The sequence below is a fragment of the Salvia hispanica genome, chromosome 5 (assembly GCF_029641045.1).
Source record: "Salvia hispanica isolate PSC_SH4W2 chromosome 5, Shi_PSC_v1, whole genome shotgun sequence".
NCBI classification, from domain to species: domain Eukaryota; kingdom Viridiplantae; phylum Streptophyta; class Magnoliopsida; order Lamiales; family Lamiaceae; genus Salvia; species Salvia hispanica.
This window is the reverse complement of record NC_142696.1, coordinates 20,899,862-20,919,298: the sequence shown is the minus strand read 5'-3', so window position 1 is coordinate 20,919,298 and position 19,437 is coordinate 20,899,862. Positions and strand designations below refer to the sequence as shown.

The 19,437-nt window shown below is 34.7% G+C and overlaps 1 protein-coding gene and 1 pseudogene across 3 annotated transcripts; one reads left to right on the top strand and one right to left on the bottom strand.

The window, feature by feature from the left end:
- Nucleotides 1–10,004: 10,004 nt before the first annotated feature.
- LOC148926432 (transcription factor TCP24-like) lies at nucleotides 10,005–10,561 on the bottom strand (annotated as a pseudogene).
- Nucleotides 10,562–11,205: 644 nt separating this feature from the next.
- Nucleotides 11,206–19,437, top strand: LOC125188626 (uncharacterized). Of its 3 annotated transcripts, none has more exons than XM_048085588.2 (8): nucleotides 11,206–11,468; nucleotides 11,683–11,837; nucleotides 11,945–12,149; nucleotides 14,832–14,905; nucleotides 15,835–15,984; nucleotides 16,643–16,928; nucleotides 18,473–18,706; nucleotides 18,797–19,437. In XM_048085588.2, the coding sequence occupies exons 3-8, from the start codon at nucleotides 12,003–12,005 to the stop codon at nucleotides 19,160–19,162; spliced, it is 1,257 nt and encodes a 418-aa protein (XP_047941545.1). In that variant the 5' UTR covers nucleotides 11,206–11,468; nucleotides 11,683–11,837; nucleotides 11,945–12,002; the 3' UTR covers nucleotides 19,163–19,437. The 3 variants fall into 3 exon arrangements, with proteins under 3 accessions (XP_047941545.1, XP_047941544.1, XP_047941546.1); XM_048085587.2 differs by having other exon boundaries at nucleotides 11,614–11,837; XM_048085589.2 differs by lacking the exon at nucleotides 11,683–11,837.

Sequence of the window (19,437 nt, the reverse complement as noted above, 5' to 3'; positions counted from 1 at the left end):
ACCACGGATCTTCTCTCTGGTTCCCGAACTGTATCTCGATATCAGGGTGGGCTGATCTTATCAAAATACTAGGACTCGGATAAAGAAGACAGAAGAAATCCTTCTCCAATTAGGAGAGAAATTCGAACTCCTCTAGGTAGAGGGGGACGGAAATTATGAGTAATAATAAATGAATGATTTCTGTCTCCTTTATTCTCCTATTTATATTAAGTTCCTTTTGGGCCCAGACAGGGATTTATGGAAGGTTTTGGATATGGGCTCACCCAATTAGCTTTTTACTAATTAAATTGAACCCACAATTTAATACAAGCTTATATTGGAATATTACGAGCAGCCACTACAGAAGTAATATTGAACTCTCCACATCCAAATCCGAAATTAGAAGTAATCCGGGTTTCTACTTTGTTTATTATTTATTTCCCGCGTTTAAGATATAAATGTCCATTAATTAATTAATGTCTGCTATGGACTTAATTAATTAATATCTTATTAATTCCAAGAGTGGACTTAGCAAGAAACATTCATTTATTATTCATAGAGCGATAAAACTCCAACTGTCCAGTTTTTCGAATAATAAAACCTCGTTCGAGCTCCTCTTGAGGACATTATCAAACGAGACTCACCTCGCGCACGTTTCAACATAATAGCAATCCTAGCACCGCTAGATATTAATCACCACTACCCAATATATCAGGATTATTGGGTTGCGAAAAACCCGCATCATTTGATAAGTCAAAGTAGTGCATAATCAATACCGTATGCTCAATGCTAACATATGTAGATTAAGAAATAGTATTTTAATAGTATTTTATCAAGACCTAGTCTTTCAGTAGATACCATAAAGACACGTCTTGCTGTTAGATCCGTTCAGTGCTATACCACACCAATGTCATCTTATTTCAGTAAGGCTTAGAAATATGCGGACTGACATTGCAACCTTTCACGATAGGTAGCCAAAGCCTATCTAGGTTGTGAAATTCTTATTTTTCTTTTGCAAAGCATTGCATAGATCTGACCGTGTTACCTTAAAGTGGACGACGCCCACAACCGGTCTACTAAGCAAAAGACTTAGACTTTGTTTACTTCTTATGCATTTAAATGTTTGTAAAACATATTATAAATGCACAAGCAAACACAATGTAATAATAATAGTGATTCTATTCGTGCGAGACTGCTCGAATAATACTGAATCGGGTTAAAAGTGGATTGTAGAGTTTTACGTATACAAACAAGATTCTATTCGCGCGAAACTTGCTCGAAACATGCTTTTCAGTATACCAAACCTAACACTTATTACTTTTGTAAATAGGGGTATATGATATATGCATGTATTTGGAGAGTTATACGTATTAATCAAATAAATATATGTATATAAATGAAGGGTCATGATCAAATGCTAACTAATTACTAATCTCAAAATAAGACTTAATCATATCCCTCCATCCTTCTAATCTAAGGGCAAGATTAGCTTAGATTTTATCTTTTTTTCTCCTTTAATTAGTTAAATTAATCTAAAAAGGGTATTTTAGTCTATCAAAGTTACCGTATATGACTATGCTCCCAATCCCACTTATATTTTCTTTCCTAAAATCTCCCTTCTCCTATATTCTCTATGTCAGATTCAATCGTATCTTCAAAATTTACTCTTTAAATCATGAATATTTTGTTTCCAAAGTCATATTCTCCGAATCACGCAGCATTAATATTGAGGAATTGATTCACGCTGTTCGATTTTCGCCGATCTCATCAGCTTATCGCGTTTTTTATCTTCTCCGAGCTATTTTATTGTTGTCTTTATTCAATAATGGCAGGTATGTATCAATAATTGTGTTGTTTATGTTTTAATTTTTAATCGATCGATATGCCTCTTCTCAATTTTTGTACTTCAAGTTTCTGATTCATTCGATGTTTTGTATATTTGTCAGTAAATTTTTTAATTTTCTCATGATCAATTGATTGTAATGTTCATGTTTCTGATGTATGTTTATGTTTTCAGCATTTTTTTCATTGATTAATGTTAGGTTAATGTGTTTTAGCATAATTTGTTTTATACATTCGGTCAATTTTGTTTTTCTCTATTTTAACCTGTATGTCTTCAGGTATATGCTCTGCATTGAAAATTGCAATGTAATTTATTGATATTATGTTTTTATTATGTTTGAATACAATTCAACATTTTAGCAGAATCTGATTAGACTAGAGTGTTGTTTATTAATTTTGTAACGTGTTTGGTTGAAGTTATAACCTGATCGTATGATAGGAATGTTTTTTAGTTGAATCTGATTGCATGACAGAAGTGTTTTTTTTATTGATTTTTGTAACCTGATTTTTGTGACCCGATTTAGTTGGTTCTTCGAGCTCAACTTTTCAGGGTCAGACAAGTATTATACATTGATTTATTATAATTTATAAGTTTTTGCTTATTGAGTTGATATTATTTTGTTTATTATCTATAGATTTCTTTTTCGATGACGATCGTAATGCCATCAACAAACTGCACACAATATACAAATTAGTACAAAGAGCCGAGGACGACGTTGAGGATGTTGGAAATCAGCTTTTTGGTGATGGTTCTTCTGTGATGTGAGGCTTGATGTTATACATGATGTTTGAGAAAAAGAAGAGGTTTGAGGAATTGTATGGTGTTGTGAGGCCTGATGACATGCTCATCCACCAAATATGGTGAAATGTAAGGGATCTGGATCCATGCTGCCTTCTAAGATGGAGGCGGCGAAGAAGGCGGCAACTAAACCTCCTAGACGATGTGGAAAATGCTATAAAATGGTATCATGATTCAAGGAATTGCAGCAAAGAGAAGACAGAAAACATAAATAAATCAATTGTTCCTATCACTATTTATCTGCATACATAATTCCTTGTTTGGATATTCCTTAGCATTCTTGGTTCCATGTTGGTATGGAAGAATAATAATCTCAAAGTTATGTTCTAAATGTTATCTCATTTTATTTTCCATATACTATTAACTATTAAGTTTGTTCAAAATATTTCGTGTTGCTTACATTTTCAATTATCTGTAAACAAATGAACATCAATACAACTTTATAAATTCTCAACAGAACTATCTGGAATTCTCAATAAATGGCATACAAATTCTCAACATAGCTATTTGGAATTCTCAATAAATGGTGTATAAATTCTCAACATACCTATTTGGAATTCTCAATAAATCATATATAATTTCTCAACATAACTATTTGGAATTCTCAATAAATCGTGTATAAATTCTCAACATAACTATTTGGAATTCTCAATAAATCGTGTATAATTTCTCAACATAACTATTTGGAATTCTCAATAAATCGTGTATAAATTCTCAACATGACTATTTGACATTCTCAATAAATCCTGCATAAATTCTCAACATAACTATTTGGAATTCTCAATAATCACGTATAATTTCTCAATAATTGGCTTATACACATTCTCAATATAGTTGTGAATAACAAAATAATATCAACACAACATTGAAACAATACCAAATCATGTACTTCTTAATATTTTATAGATGAGTTCCGATACTTCTCAATACTGACAAAAGGTACACACACGTAACATGTCCAAAATGATATAGGTAATGTCTTTAGTATTTCTACTTACAAAATATTCAATGGCGTCATAGTCACAAAAGAAGTTTAGCTAACATATAATCCTACAAATCTCCTACCGTTTTTCCCAAGTTGCGGTAACAACTTTCACATCAATTTTGCAGCAGCCTTTTGCTTTTCAATTAAATGTTCCAACATCGACAAAGTATTTAGTTGCCCTCTTTATGTTCAATGTTTTTGTCTCCTCGTCGTCTTTATCCTTCTCCGGCTTTTCTTTCTTCAACTTTTGTTTTCCTGCATTCTCCTCTGTTTTCCTTCCTTCCGCCTTCTGCCTTTTCGGTTTGTTGTGAAGAATCGTCAGCAACTCCCTTTTCCTTTTGTGTTTCTTCATTTTCTGTTTATGTTCTCGTTACCGAAGAATCTCCTTCAGTTGCCTTTTCCTTCTTTTTATCTTCATGTTTCTATTTTGCGGCTTTTGCCTTTTTAATTTTTTCAGCAGAAGACTTTAAGTTCTCACTGCTGTAAAGTTATCTTCATCTTCCCGTGGTCTAGATCTTTTTCTTGTAGCTGTATTTTTGGTAAACATAAACCGTGATAATTAATTTAGAAACAAACTTATGTATACAATCATTCTATCAGGCTCTTGAATTCACAAATATCAACATATATCTAAGACATCATCAACATATAACTAACACATTTTTAACACATAGCTAACTCGATATAAACATATAGTTAACTCATTATCAACATTTAGCTAACTCAATAACAATATTTGTATTATATATAGGACACAAAAAGTTGCGGCGCGTGTAATTGGTAACTAAGTTTGGTAAACGTAAACCATGATAATTAGTTTCTCAAGAAACTTGTGTCAAGTACCACAATGGTTCTAACCAACTGTTTGAATTCACAAATATCAACCTATAGCTAACACATTATCAACATTTATGCAACATAATATCAACATTTGTTCTAGATATGATAAAGTGTAGCAAACAAAAACTGCAGTGTGTAATTAGTTATCAATATATATGTAAGACATTATCAATATATGGCTAACACAACATTTTGTCTGGACTTAGCAAACTTATTATGATAAAGGTGCAGTGTGTGATGAGTTATCAACTTATGATTTGACAAACTAATATCAATAGAAGTTCAAGCTTTCAGAAATTGAAGATTCTATCATCCTCATGATAGTTGAAATCAATCCAACAAAAGTCAACATAGAAATTTAAGATTCATCTTCCTTATAAAATCCATTTCCAGAGTTTAACAAACTTAACTACAAAACAAGTATTGAAACCTTTTAAACATATATTATCAAAAACTAAACCCTAATTCTTTGTTGAGATTAGAAATCATAAACTAAAACTGAAAAATACCTTTCTATGCATCTTTTGGAGAATCACTTCCGATTGAACTCCTTGAACTCAAATTGAAGCCGTTTGCTACATAATTAATGTATTACGTTTGTTTTTGTTGAGATTTTATCAAGTTCAAAACAAATTTTGAAGATTTAATTTAAAACATACAGGCAATACCGTCGATTTTTTCAAATCTCTAAATTTGCCGTACGTCGAACTTTTCATCGGAGAAGATGGAGTGATTTGGAGTTTTTTTGTTGGAGAAGATGAGAGATTTGCAGCCTTTTCGAAGTAGAAGATGGAGAGAAATGAATTGTTTGTTTTCATTGGCAAGAGATAATTTGCTGTGGTGGGTGAAGAAGTGTAACATACGGTGAGAACCAATATTAAATCCCACGCTCAGTTTAACCTGAATTGACCATTGTACCCTTTTGTTGAAATCTTTGTTTCTATTTGTTGATAATTTTTTTTATTGAATCTCAGCCTTTCATCTCAAGATCTAAGGGTTTAGATTCAGTCTCATTTTTGGATTATTATACTGAAAGCATTAGAAGAGGACCCTATAAATGAATATTGCATTGTGGTTATCAGTAAGAAAAATATAAATTCATATTGATTAGAAAATGTTTGCAAATGTATTTGGTGGACAATTATTGTACTCCCACGTCTTCAACAACGGTGATCTTATTTTATATTATTTTTCTAAGTCGGCTAAAATAGGGTCTTAGCCTATAAATTGGCAAATATTGTAAAGAAGAAAAAAAAGGGAGAGCAGCAAAATAAAAGAAAAAAAAAGAGAAAAGAGGAAAGAGATTAGATTAGGAATAAGAGCTGTACATTACTAGAGGGATAGTTAGGTGGTTAAAGCCAAGATGAACTTTTAGAGATAAATACGAGAAGGTTGAGATTTAGGAGAGAATTTTCATCCATATTTTTTACCTTTTAGACTGAGAGCTATAGAACATGAGACATAATCATGAATCCAACTAGATTATCAATCGTAATTTGGTGAATATAAATCACACTTTTAATTTTACAAGTGTTGCGTGGTTGATTTTTAATGTGATAAATTTCATTGAATATTTGGTTTATATGGTGGTGGAATATGACATGAATATATAATTTGTGTAAGGGATATGTTTATATATCGTATTGAAATTATTTGATAGAATTTTATATCGATATGCATTTGATAGAATTGATATGTTCATACTGTTGGGACTACCGCAGCGGAAGACACAGAAAACAAACAGGTCTTTGACGGATCTATTTAGGTGATTATGCATTCGACTCCAATTTAATACAATAAACATAAATCTATAGATATAACATCAAATAAACACATAATCATGCATATTCGATGTAGATTCGATTGTTACCTCTTCTTGATCCATCATAGGATCGAAGTTGCTAGCTGCACCACCCGGAGATCCTTGGTTTATCGACCATGAATCTTCCAACCTATTCCCTTGTCCTTGATCATCCATCCGTGTGGGTGGATCTTGAATAATCAATAATAGTCTTGAAGAGATCTAGGGAAACTCAATCACAAACTCGATATTGTCTTGATCTAATCCTATGAATTAGGATAGAACAAGAATAAAAACAAAACCCTAATTCTCCCACGTGCCAAGGCACGAAAATCGAGGCAAGGAGAGAGAGAGAGAGCCGGCAACGGCTACTAGGGTTTAGGGGAGGAGTGTTGTGAGGAATGGTGTGCTAGGGTTTCCACATCTCATCACTATTTATAATGGACTTGTTGGGCTAGGATGGGGATCCATGGAATGACTTAAGTGTTGGGCTCACCCATTAGATAAATTACTAATTAAATCAAATGACCCATGATTTAATATATTATCAATGGAATATTATTTTGTTCCACTAAAGAATAATATTGCACTCCCACTTAAATCACCAAATTACAAATAACTTGGGTCCATTTTATTTTATAATATTTCCCGCGTTTAAGATTATCTTGCTCCGTCAATTTAATTCTTTTGTCTGCTATGTGACTAGAATTAAATTAATTCTCCAAAGAGTCTTTCTAGTTTGAAACTTTATTTATTATTCGTGGAATAAATTCCAACTGCATAGTTTTCTGAATAATAAATTCATTTTTCAAACACCTCTTGGGGATCACCCCTTAGGGATTTAATCATTCCAATACCTTCATGTTATTCAATTACTACCACCCAAGATATCATGAACTTGAGTTACGTACAAACTCTCACATTGATAAGTCAAAGTGGCGTTTGATTGAATAAACAATATTGATATTAATATCATAGACTAGAAAATACTAAACTTTCTGAAATATATTCTTTCAGTAGATAGCAATAAAGAATAATTTCGGATTAGATCCTTTCAGTGCTTTACCACACCGGTGTTACTAATCTCATCTTAGGTAACAGAGAATTATCACAAACACCGCAACCGTACCAATAGGTAGCCAAAGCCTATCTAGGTTGTGAATACGTTTTTCTTCTTACTAGATCTGGCCAAGTCCCCTACTGGGAAACTCATGAGGAGATTCATCGAATTTCCCTACTTGACCTTCTTAGTAAAAAGCCTTAGACTTGTTTATTATATTTCAATAATAAACCATTATATTATATTATTTATTCTCATAAATAGGTAAACAAGTGGACGTGGCGTTTCTCGTATACATGCACAAGCTGACTGTACAAAGGCATGTACGCTCGAAGCATCTTTTAGTATACAAACCCCAACATATACATGATATTAAAAGTACATGAATCATGTGATTAAAGAGGATCTGTGACAGCCTTGCACTGGATCTGAAATTTTAGAGGGGCCTATGAGACCAATTACAGAGGGACCTTCGGGTCAAATACAGAGGGACCTATGTGTTTAATATTACAGAGGGACCTATGAGTCCAATTACAGAGGGACCTTCGGATTATAGAGGAATCCCGAGCAGATACCAAGCTTGATCTGTCACAGAATAATAAACTGAACAGAGAGGCATATGCATATAAGATATGAAATTGTTATGATATTATTTCTGATTATATGTTTTGGTTAAAAAAATATGTTTCATATTTGTGTAATGGAGAATTAAAGGGAGTATTTGTTTATTATCAATATATACGTCAAATAGTGTTGGGGTGTGACATAATGTTCCTTGAAAATATAATTCACAATAAAATTATTTAAAAACAAAACATATAATGCTATATTGTTGCTAGCCATTCAATGATTCACATAGTAACATTAAAAAGAAATACAAATCAAATACATAAGCATTTGATGGATACGGAGAAGAAAGGAGATAAAGCCACCAATACTCTCTCAATCTCTCCCACACTATAACATACAGACCTAGTCCCGAATAACCAACACAAACACCATATATGATTTCTTGAGGGACATGTGAATAAATTCATACCACTCTCATTTACAAAAATCACAAAACGACAACCAAATGTACAATTTGTATGAAATATTTCAAAGAGAAAGATTGTCGTTTTTGGGGCAGAGGGTCGTACGATGGGGTCGACGGTTGATCGAACGCCTGAATACAATTAAAAAATTCCGGTATTCATAGACCCACGGTGGGGTCGACCTACCCCACCTCCATCCGTCATTGCCCGTAAGGGCTGCGCAGTTGGTTTCGGAGGGGCAAAATTGCAAGAATAGTCAATGATCGATTCTCACTACTGTCGTGTAGTTGCAACATCTCTCGGGCACAAGTGTGAGACCTTCGGACGTGGACTTCTGACAGGACATTGGGTTACGACCCTCTTCCCTAGCGAACCACTGCGTATCCTGACTGAACACCCCTTACAATACTATCGGACCAGAATGTAAGGCCATCCACAACGCTATCTCTTATCCATCTCTTAACCCCCTCATATCTTTACTATTCATGGGCCTCACTGTACTTTTCACTTCATCTCTTAACTAAGAGATAGCATCTACATCCCTCCATCTTTTAACCATCTCATCTCTTAACTATTCATTCAATTTCATTTTTTATTTTTATTTTCAACAAATCCAATTAATAAAAAACACACTTCATTAAATAAAATAAAATTACAATTTAAAATCCTAAAAATATAAAAAATACATAATTAAAATTCTAAAATAATAAAAACACATAATTAAAATCATAAAAAAACAAAACAACACACCATTAAAAGTCTCATTTGTTTTTTTATAGTGGATAATTTGTGGGAATGATTTGGTATTTATAGAAGTGATTGGTGGCTGTAAAAAAATTGATAAAAAATTACAATTTTGAAAAAAACGGCTAGTATAATTTTAAAAAAAATTATATATATATTTTTTAATTTTTTAATATCTTATGAATTTTTTTTAAAAAATAAAAAAAAATCAATTTTAACGGATATAAACGACGCCCACTGGCAGGCCGGCGAGTGAGCGTCACGCACGAACCACAGCTCGCTACGTCGCCAAGGCGCGTGGCGAGCTGTCTCCCCAGCCGCCTCTTCGGAAGGAGATGCGGGACGCGACGAAGACGAGACGGCGACGAGACGGAGCTTGCATCGTTGTCTCGCTGCTCCGAGACGAGATGGAGATACCCACTCTATGTGCCGTGGGTGCTCTAAAGGACTTGGGCCAGTGAATCACCCTCTTAGGCCAGTGAATAATTTAATGTCTATATTGGTGTCTCAGGTTGGATTAGCAATTAAAGTGCTATTATTAATTATCATTAATGATTTGTTTGTATGACGGAGATATTAAGTTATTGAGTAATGGCCAAAATTGGTCCTGAACATATGGTCATTTTACGTTTTTGGTCCTAAACATTATCTTTTGGATTTTGTGGTCCTGAACATATGAAAATTTGATCATTTTGGTCCTCCCGTCAACATTTCCGTTAAAACTAACGGTCAACAGTTTTAATCCCGATTTTGACCAAATTAAACGTTTAATTTTGATTTTTTACTCCCTAATTATTTTTACACTTCAATTTCATTTTCTTCCTTCATCTTCTTCCTTCTTCTTCCTCTTCCTCTCAAACCCTAGCATTAATAGAAACTTGACAAAACTAGGTAATTCTAATGTCATAACAAGATAACAATCAGGGTTTGTCTTTGCTTTTCTCCCCACCATTTCTGCCATCGATTCCCTGATTCCCATCGCCGTAGTAGAGCTGCAATCGCGACTCCAATCCGGGATAAAAATGGCGCTGGCCGTACAATTTCGCAGGAAATTGTGAAGAATTAGACTGAAGGGTCCCCCTAATACTCGATTGATCGGAGGGGAATGAGAAATGTGGTTGTAGCTCCGCCGCCGCTGAGAAACCGCTGGTGAAGTAATCCATCGGAAAGAAGTCGGAATTCTCATCGGATGCATCCTTGCCTCCGCTCAACAGCTCGGTGAAGGAAGCAACATATGAAGATTTCTCTTTCTCCTTCTCAGATCTGGCAATCGAGCCCTTGCTGGTCTCAGAGCTGCTGCTACCACCGATAGAGGATTTTCCCGTTGCCGCCATCGCGGAATCCGAGAGCTCAAAGGGAGAATTGATCGGCGGCAGCTCTGTAATCGAGGTGGCCGCAGCCGCGAGCAGCCACTCCACCGCCTTGCTCGGCTGATCTAGCCTAATCGGTCCTGCAAATCATAGAATTCGATGGTCATACAATAGTTCAGATGTAGTAATTTTTAAGATAACTATTGTTATCTTGTTATCACATTAGGATTTCCTAGTTTTGTCAAGTTTCTATTATGCTAGGGTTTGAGAGGAAGATGAAGGAAGAAGATGAAATTGAAGTGTAAAAATAATTAGGGAATTAATTAGGGAATAAAAAATCAGAATTAAAAGTTTAATTTGGTCAAAATCGGGATTAAACACGTTGACCGTTAGTTTTTAGCGGAAATGTTGACAGGAGGACCAAAATGATCAAATTTCCATATATTCAGGACCACAAAATCCAAAAGATAATGTTTAGGACCAAAAACGTAAAATAGCCATATGTTCAGGACCAATTTTAGCTTTTACTCTAAGTTATTTTATGAAAAGTTATGAAACGTGAATTATTATGATTATGGACTATAAAGTGTCACTTTTTTCATAGAGCAGCAAATGCCATTGAATATTACTCCTTATTAATTTATTATTAGTTAAACTGTAGTGAAATGCCACCAATTCTTCATTAAAGAAAAGGAACTAAATTCTATTAACTTTTCTAATAATTATCATTTTGTTACCTATTTCCTATTGAAAAATAAATCTCATTTTTTTCTATCTTACTAGTTTTTTCTCTTATTTTTCGATATCACTACTCGAACAATAAAGAATCCATTTTGTTAAGCACAGCAGAAAAATCTACGTAATCTGAAGCCGCCATTAGTGCCAGTCTGTCACGAGGTGTCTTCTCCCGCTAGCATTCATTTACAGCGCAAGAATTTGTTCTTTCCCTTGATTGATTAATCCAATCCCAGTTCATTCTATTCAATTCCGATCATTTCACTGTTTGTTCGCTCGACATCTCATTACCAATTTTGCGAACAATTACCGGTTCTCCTCGTCGATTACATCGATTATGTGAGTTCACGATTTTTTTTTCGTTTTATGTTCAATTTGATCTGCAAGATTGGCAGCGTTGTTCATTTTATACTTGTGGCGACAGTATTTCTCTTTATGTTGCCCTTTCCGGAACCCATTTAAGATTTTCCATAATTTCCCGCAGTCTCGACTGAATTGGATGCTTTTATAGTAATTTTATGAACCAGCCTCTGATCACTGTGTGCAATGCCAGTTTCTGCTGTGGGAACCTATACCCACTTCTGTTAGGGATTAGGGTTCTTACATTTTTAAAAGGGATTCGGAGAAAATAGTTGGATTGGTGTATTGCAATAAAAGGTTTTCCAAATCAGCAGCCGGATTGGGGAAGTACTGAATTCAAGCATTAAGGTAGTACTTATGTGATAATATGTTATCCGCTTCTTAGATTTTGAACTACCCTTTCTCTATTAATTTTGTACCATCACATAAACGATTGCTGTTTGTTAATCGATTAGGATTTCTCTTGGAGAAGAGCGTCATTTGAGTGACTGACGTTTAGTGTCTGCATAGAGGATGGGGCCAATATACTACATACTGATAGCATTGCCTTGTACAATTGGCGCAATGGCATTGGCAGTTCTCCACATTTACAAGCATCTTTTGAATTATACTGAGCCCACATATCAGAGATACATTGTCCGAATCATCTTCATGGTTCCTGTAAGTATCTTACTGCTCTATGTTGCACTTACTGCTTGGCTTTGCTGTTCTTGCTGCTGCTAATAGTTCACAATTGTTATTTGGCTACTTTCTTTTATATAGTGTTTCTAAATTACTTTATTTGGAAGACTTTGGGAGAGTGTGTTGTGTTGTCATACAGGGTTTTATTTCAGCTACCAAGGTTTGTAAATTCTCGGATGCTAGGCATCTATTGAGCATGAAACTTTGGTTGTTTAACTGGATTTGTGGGTTAACATAACACGACTCTTACAATTCTCATCATAAACAATATCAAGGTATAATTCATACAGTTCAACAATTAATTAACTGTTAGAACTAAGTTTAATTAATATGTCATGTCGTTGGAAAAGCCTTAAAAACAAAATGATTCTTGTTATCAATTTAAACATAGGTTCTTGGACAAACTGGTTCTTGTAATAATATTATAATAAGAAACTTACTGTGTAGGTAAAAGTTTAAAAAGGCGGCCCAATGCTTGACTGCATGAACACTTAATCCTGCCTTCGACTGAAAGACAATTCCGAATCTGATGGAATATAATGAAATAAGCAACTTTGAGGTTCCTTTGAAATGAGGCATGAAAAAGGGATCCAGTACAAAGACGTTCCCCCCAATTCCATTTTCACCCATGTTTAAATTGCAATACACATGAAAGTTCGTAGGCTTTTGTTTACCGAGGGTTCGAATCCCTCTCTTTCCGCACCTTCACTTAATAGATCCGTTTTATTAAAAATACCAAGCAATAGAAATGGAGACCGTTTCCTTCGGAATCACATTGTCTGATGGATAGGACAGAGCACTTTTAAACCTTTGGTTTAGGGGGAATGTTGCTCAGAGGATTTGAGCTCCTGGTTACGAACTACGACCCCCCAATTTTCTTTTTCTCCATTATGTGACACACGGTGAACTTTGGGGCCGTATTCGTCTTTCAATTTGAGTTTTACTCACATCTCTGATAAAAAAATCATAGAACTATGGCACACACCTCTCAAAAGAAAGAGAGAAATTGGCAATGAAGTGTCCATTTAAAGATGATGTCTCCAATTCACATATAAGTCAAGTGCATTGTCTACAACTTTTGGCTATGGAGGATCTATAAGCTTCTTTTTAATTGCTACATGAGTTGGACAAGCATCGGGCCCTTGATAGTATTGACACACAGGTAGCTGTGCAAGCACTGTCTCAAGAAGAGGAGAGATTTGGCGCTGCTGTCTCAGGGAGAGAGACAAGTGCCTATCACGGAGAGGAATAAGTGCCTTGCAGGAGTTCTCACAGTTGTTTTGGCGCGACTGACATGGCTTGCAGGAGTTCTCCAGTTGCTTCTATGCAATGATAAATGGAAGGAACTACCACTGTGCTGACGTCTTTCAGAGGCAGCAATCCTAGAAAAAGAAATATTGCAGCAGCACCTTCTCGATTCTATTTACTGATGAAAATGCAATCAATTGTCCAGTCAACACCCTTCACTATCATCTTCTTCATCTTTTTTTGCATCTGAATTTCGGGCAAATTGATAATGTGAAGGGTATTTAAAGATGAAAAGGACTTTCAAATGAAACTTTATATTAAAAGGAAAAATATAAAAAGAAAAGAAAAATAAGAGCTTGTGGAACCTGTCACGAGCGACAAGAACGGATCCGGCTGCTCAAAGCAGATATCAGTTGACTCAAGTAGGGTAACTTTTCAGGAACCTCTAACTGACTTAACTCTATTATTTAATAACCAAAGGAAACTAGGGCCCCGAAAACAGAAGGCTGTTCCATCCTTTTATTCTTCTAACCTAAGTAACTTAATCAATCAGTAAGAAAAAACTTAAGTAGCAGTATTAGGAATGTCTATAACAGATCTGATATAGGATAAAGGATAAGGCTCCTGTTTTTGAGTGACCAGTATTTTAGAATATTTCGGTAACTGTGATACATAAGGTGCGTTGATCTTTATAACCTTAATATTAAGGAACTCGAATCGGGGATCACTGTCTAAATGATTGATGGCAAGTCTTAACTGAAATTCCTTAAAAAAACTCCTAAACTAGAGAAAGATCCTTCCAACAGCACATGTAAACTTATAAATATACATATTATTGTAGACACCCGATATCAAGATGAAACTTTAACTGACTGAATCGTGAACCTTGTTCTTGATGTCATGCCTGTGTTAGAGAAAAGAGGCGAGAAAAGTTGGAACGAAAAGGACGAACAGAAAATATATTGAGATATTAATTTAAACGAAACAAAAAAAAATCCTCTTGTGAGGCTAATCCTCTCACGAGGCCCTACAGTGTAATACCACCCTTTTACTAAATTCAAGATTTGCCATTCCTCTAAAATCTATGTGAACTTATTTATAGGACTCTCAAAATACTAAGGAATCTTGACTTCTAGTACTATATAAGGATAAGACTTCTAATAATTAAAGACAAACTTATGGCCTTCTAGTTTCCACATTCTTATGGCCTTCTAGTTTCCAAATATTTCTGTACTTGTTATGCTAATGCCATTATATCTGATATTTCTATATTTCATTCTTGTGCTCATGCCTGAAGCAAAATAGAAAAAAGTAGTTGATTTATTTGATTGGAGGTTGAACTGGACATATTTCAAATTCCCTTTATCATGTTGGTTGAGTGTCCTGACCATCTTGATATCGGTTATCTAACAGGTTTATGCATTGATGTCTTTCTTATCTCTGGTCCTAAACAAAAGCACAATTTACTTCAATTCTATAAGAGAAATGTAAGTATGGTTGAGGACATTTCTTTATTTGTTTTTTTGAATCTCTCTTTATATTTACACAATATGGGTAATATGTATGAGATTCATATTATGATCGCTTCTTAAAAAACAAATGGTTGTTAGTAAGTACCTAAGAGTGGTGATTGCATAAGCAGCATAACATTATTGCCCTATGTCCTTTGACCTTCATTCCCTTTTTTGGGGATAAAAGTCATTTTTGTATTTGTTTGACTCTTCTGTCATTCTTTTTCTTTAGTCTTCCTATAAAATTCCTCATACATTATTTTATTAGAATTCCTATATTATTTTTCTATATTATTTTTTGAAACATTAGTTATGCATAAAAGTCATACTGAGAGAACATTACTAATGTTTTTAGAATTCCTACTGAGAGAACATTAGTTATGCATAAAAGTCATTCCTATATTATTTTTCTTTAGTCTTCCTATAAAATTCCTTAATTGCATACCCATCAAGTATTCCTTGCCTTGATGAACTTTTGTATTTATTGTTATATGGTCCTCTTTTCCATTAGCCCCCAGTTCTTAACAGAGGTGTTTCTTTTTGCCACAGAGATTAAGCATTAAGAAATAGATGTTTAGTGTGTTAAGAGGATAGATAAAAACTAGGATAGAGAATAAAGTGATAAGTGAATATAGTAGGAAAGAGAAAATGTGTTAATTTTTGCCAAAAAACAGAAATGATTCTATTATGGTGGAACGTCCCAAAATGAAAAAAAACGACTCTATTACCATGGAACAGTGGGAGTACTATTTTTTGCCTTGCTAGGTATTTCTCAAACCTCATTCTTCAAATTACGTAATTGGTCCAATCTGCTTGCTGTTTTTAGATTTTTTGATCCATAAAATATGACTATTCTTTTTTAATGGGATGAATATGATTGTTCTTAATGTGCTTGTCTTTTGAAGGTACGAAGCATGGGTCATCTATAATTTTTTGTCACTGTGCCTAGCATGGGTTGGTGGTCCAGGAGCTGTTGTCGTAAGTCTGTCTGGCAAAGTTCTGCAGCCAAATTGGTGCCTAATGACGTGTTGCTTTCCTCCAATTCCTTTGGATGGGTAAGTCACTGCTAGTAATCCATGGAAATATAAATTGTTTGAGTGGGGACAAGTATTTAGTGTAGGCATCAAGATCATCCATTATACCATCTGTTTATTTTCTTTCAATTTTAGTGTGTATTAGTATTTTATGCTGATTGGGGGGGGGGGGGGGGGAGGGAGGTTGAGAGTAAGTTTATCTACTCGGTTATATACTTGATCATTGAATTCTTTTTTGTTCCGTCAAATTGTATATTCTAAGACTACAACATTAGAAGGTATTTCATTGGTTAATTTGTTGATGCAGCAGATACTAATTATTTAATTTCTAAGAAATATTGGCTTATTTATCTTCAATTTTTCAAGAATAGTTTAATAGCTAGTTTTTCAACTTGATCATTGTTGGATTGCCTAATTTACTTGCCACTGGTCAGTAAGTTGTGTAGCTGTTTTTGTAATTTGTTTTACATACTGTTGCTTTTCATCATTATGAAAAATTATTAATTTTGTCCAGTTGCTCAGTCATCCTTAATGAATTCTCCTTCAAATTTTGTTTATGCTGTATTATTTGGAACCTCTGAAATTTTCAATGGAACGGATATTGCCCTATACATGCTGCACATGAGAATGTTGAGCTTCCTTATGTTCTTAGTTAACCTATGGCTGCTATGCTGTACAGGCGTTTTATACGTAGGTGCAAACAAGGATGTCTGCAGTTTGTGATCTTGAAGCCCATTTTAGTCATTGTTACCTTAATGCTTTACGCGAAAGGGAAATATGAAGATGGAAACTTCAATCCACTACAATCATATCTCTACCTCACCATTATCTATACCATCTCATACTCGATGGCACTTTATGCGTTGGCCTTGTTTTATGTAGCTTGCAGAGAGTTACTTCAGCCATTCAATCCTGTTCCCAAGTTCATTATAATCAAATCTGTAGTATTTCTTACATACTGGCAGGTAAGATCAGAACATTGCTTCTAATGCTATGTTGAAACATTCCTTGTTACTTTACTTTTCACCTGCAGATGTCCTTATCTTTTACTTGGGTGTCCCCAACATATATCTGTTTTGAACTTGCATTTGATGTTGTCTGCCAATGGAATGTCCACATCCCTTTTATAGTTTTTTATTTACTTGTAAATGATGTCTTTTAATTGTTCATTTGTCTGATGGTATGGGACATGACTGAATATTTTTTCTGTCTCATGTTGTTAGGAATCAATCTGCTGTTACTGATTGGATTGGCAGAATAACTATATTATTAGTTTCTATTGGAATCTTAAGCTGTTTTATTTATTTAAGGGTTCATAACTTCATACTTCAGAGTGTTGCATTAGGTTGCCCTTAGGCCAGTACAAATAGTTGACGTTTAAATATGTTAAAACTTCTCCATAAGAGTTGGGGTTATTTCGCTAGGCTGAAAGAAGCTAATGAGAAAACTATATCCTTCTCCTTTTGACATCTTTCAGTTTAGGTATTCTTATGTTTATTATCAGATATTAAGTTAATTGTATTAGTAGTGTATAAGTTGCTATATCTTATTCGATTAAGTTGTTTTGTTTATTTAGGGGTTCTCTTAGACCAGTCTTTTATTAAACTGTCTCTAGGACCATAGGATCAGTTAGTATAAAAATGATGAAGTTGTTACTTAGGATGAAACATCTACAGACTTGGCAGAAAATTGCTTGGAAGGAAGAAACTTCTAGGAAACTGTCTTGTTTGTAATATGTTTTCTTTATTATGCATTGATCTCTTGTTTCAATTGTGACTCAATGAATACGTGACTAGTCTTTCAACTGTTCTCTGGTTTCCTATTATTACTCTTGCATACTCATCAAATAGACTCACAAGTCAAGATGTGTGTCTCTGTTACTCTGAGCCATCAACAGAAGTACAAAACCCAGTGAGCTAGCTATAAATATAATCACAGTATATATGTTCAAAATCTAAGACTCCTGATGATGAAAAGAGGTGTCTAACTGAATTATGGATTCATGGTAGATAACGTTGTGTTGTACTTACACATGCTTCTACTTCAGATGCAGTATCATTCTTGCTATCCTATGTATTTTCTCATATCTTTTCTGATTAATGATAATCACATTTAGCCTATCTCTATGTGGCCACCATCACTTCCATGCTATCTCCTCATCTGTAGAATTATATTTGGAGTATAGAGTAAACCATGAGTCTTGTCATCAGGTTCAAAAGAATTATATCATATCCATCTCATAGTGCTGTGGTAGATGCTGGGATTGGGGGCTTGTGTTTAATGTTTACTATCGTAACTAGAGCATTTTTTTTTGTCGTGTTTCTAGTCACTTTCTGTGGCTTGCCTATTGTTTCACATTTGCTTTGACCTTTTCTGGATTGCAATGGGGTGCCTTAGATTTCAAAGTTGCTTGTATTTTCTTCTCGGTTGCTGTTATTTTGGAACTGGTGTTGCTATGTGCTTGATAACCTATCTTGTGTGCTTCATCATGATGAATTTTCTCTTACAGGGTGTTCTGGTTTTTCTTGCTGCCAAGTTTGAACTAATTAAGGATACTACAGAAGCTGCAGAATTTCAAAATTTTATAATCTGTGTGGAGATGCTTATTGCAGCCATTGGGCATCTATATGCCTTCCCTTACCAAGAGTATTCTGGTGCAAATATCGGCACAAACTTCGGCTTTACTGCAAGCCTTGCCCATGCTTTGAAATTGAATGACTTTTACCATGATACTGTACACCAGGTAAGATCAAGGTTGATGGCTTCATCCAAATGGAATTCATGCTTCGTACTAAATGTATTCTCACACTCTGCATCTGGAATTTTTGCACAGTTTGCACCTACCTATCATGATTATGTGCTGTACAATCCTAGTGAGAGTGAAGATGGAGCAAGAAAGTACAGGGCACGGACGTTTGTCCCAACTGGTCTTGAAATGGATACAGTTAGAAGAAACAAAAACATGTATGGGAACAAGCTGGAAGATGTGCAATTATCCAGTGTATCATCGTCGGGGAGTAGAACTCCTGAAACTTCAGATGCTGCACCAGATACTCTAAAATTGGAGGCTTTAGACTCTTCATTGCTCATGGATACATCGAATGCTGACTCTGTGCCGTATGATCTTTCACTTGTTGACATAGACATGTCTAGTTACTCAGCAGAGGTTCCAGCAGCTAATGAATCCGAGACAAGGTGACGGCTGCGATCTGTAGAGCATCTGAATGCCGTGTATGTTCCTAGAATCTGCTGGCATTATGATATGTACATATAATTGTTGTAGAGACATGTTTTGACATTTCGTATAGGAGGAGGTTACATTGTTGGTTGACTGTCTTCTTGATTGTTTCGGAACTAATATTTCTTGCTTTTGTTTGATGAATATTCTTACTACCCTTTACTTTCTAAAACGATTGAGCAGTGATCACACATCTAATCTGCTTATATTTTTGGATAAGTATTCGATTTTGTCTC

Coding starts and splice junctions, on each gene's coding strand:
- LOC125188626 (XM_048085589.2), top strand. CDS start 12,003: ATGGGGCCAATATACTACATACTGATAGCATTGCCTTGTACAATTGGC. Junction 14,906..15,834: donor TTCAATTCTATAAGAGAAAT/GTAAGTATGGTT, acceptor TGTCTTTTGAAG/GTACGAAGCATGGGTCATCT. Junction 18,707..18,796: donor ACCATGATACTGTACACCAG/GTAAGATCAAGG, acceptor ATTTTTGCACAG/TTTGCACCTACCTATCATGA.